Source organism: Tupaia chinensis, unplaced genomic scaffold (genome assembly GCF_000334495.1).
Source record: "Tupaia chinensis unplaced genomic scaffold, TupChi_1.0 Scaffold144255_1, whole genome shotgun sequence".
NCBI lineage: Eukaryota > Metazoa > Chordata > Mammalia > Scandentia > Tupaiidae > Tupaia > Tupaia belangeri.
Window position 1 is genome coordinate 1107145 of NW_006204113.1, and position 1280 is coordinate 1108424.

Genomic DNA, 1280 nt, shown 5'->3' on the forward strand with positions numbered 1-1280 from the left:
AAAAAAAAGAGGAGGAGGCCGAAACTGGGGCTTGGGGGGCAGAAGTGCTGTCCTCCCCACCACAACGATCCTCTCCCTGCTGAGTTTGGGGTGGGGTGAGAAACTGATTTCCCACTGGGGGGAGGGGTTAACGTCCTGGAGACCTTCAGCCCTTGAATCCCGAGGGGAGCTTAGAGAGGTAAAGGGCTTGGGAAGCAGGGTCCCTAACCCGATGCACCATCCACTGTTCACCCCACCGCCGCCCCCCCAGCCCACGCTGAGCTGTAAATGTCTCATTCCCAGGCCCACTCCTGTCCCTCCAGAACCACTTGGGGATGGAGCTGGCATAATCTTGGGGGACTCTGGGAACAGCCACACACACAACCCAGTACCTAAAGAGGCTCAATCATGTTCCTCATCCCGCTCGGGCACGGGACATCCACATCTCATAAATGTACATGCCCTGTCGCCCTGACATGTGCACTCACATCCCTGTCACATACACAGGCTCACGTGTCACACTTTGCCCTCTGTCACACAAGAGCACATGGTCACATTCCGTGTCTCTTACACACTGAGTCCACACATACCCTGCACCTTACACCTGCCCGGATGGAGGTGTGGGGAGTCACACACATCTTTAGAGCCATTGTGGGCTTCTGGCTCCAAAAGGGACTCCCTGGAACTCTGATGTTATTTTAGGGTCCTTGAAGTAGTCCTCCTTTGCTCCAGACATCCTTGCCCCTTCCTGGTACCCCCCAGATTTCCCATGCCTCATCATCTCCCCAGTCACTGTCCCTGCAACTGGATTCCCTCCTCTCCTCCCCCAAATGCCTCCCCCATCACCAATTTGCTCACCCCTGGCCCCATCAAAAACTCAAAGATGGAGGAACCCTCTCCCCACGCTGTGATGCAGGGAGGCTGACCCCCAGCCACCAGCTCAGACATGCCCAGGCCCCTGGGTTACCTTCCAAGGAGACAGGCTCGAAGAGGCCAAACTGCTCCAGGACCTTGACGAACAGAGCGAGGACCACGAGCACAGCGACCATCTCCAGCCCTTCCAGGTTCATGGTGGGCCGGGGGCATGGCCCCCGCGGGGCTGAGGCTCAGCCAGACAGTCTGCCGCCTCACACCACCTCCCCCTCGGGCTCCCCGGCCCTCGGCCCCGCAGGACTGCTTGCAGCCTCCCTCCCCCTCCCTCCCTTCCTCTAGTTCCTCCCTCCTCATTCCTCCTCACCCCGCCTCTGCCCCACAGCCTCCCAGCCACAGCGGCTGCCTCTTCCTCTTGGTTGGGTCACTTC

At 59.4% G+C, this 1280-nt stretch overlaps 1 protein-coding gene across 5 annotated transcripts in view; it reads right to left on the reverse strand.

The window, feature by feature from the left end:
* Positions 1–1280, reverse strand: part of KCNIP2 (potassium voltage-gated channel interacting protein 2) — a 21937-nt gene that overhangs the window by 8314 nt on the left and 12343 nt on the right. Inside the window, exon 1 of one of the 5 annotated variants that reach the window (XM_027767393.1) lies at positions 947–1081. The exons of the other annotated variants lie outside the window; for them this stretch is intronic. Within the exon in view, the coding sequence (XP_027623194.1) occupies positions 947–1049 (103 nt within the window). The 5' untranslated portion in view covers positions 1050–1081. Of the gene's footprint in view, positions 1–946; positions 1082–1280 lie in introns of those variants that run through there. 5 annotated transcript variants of the gene reach the window in all.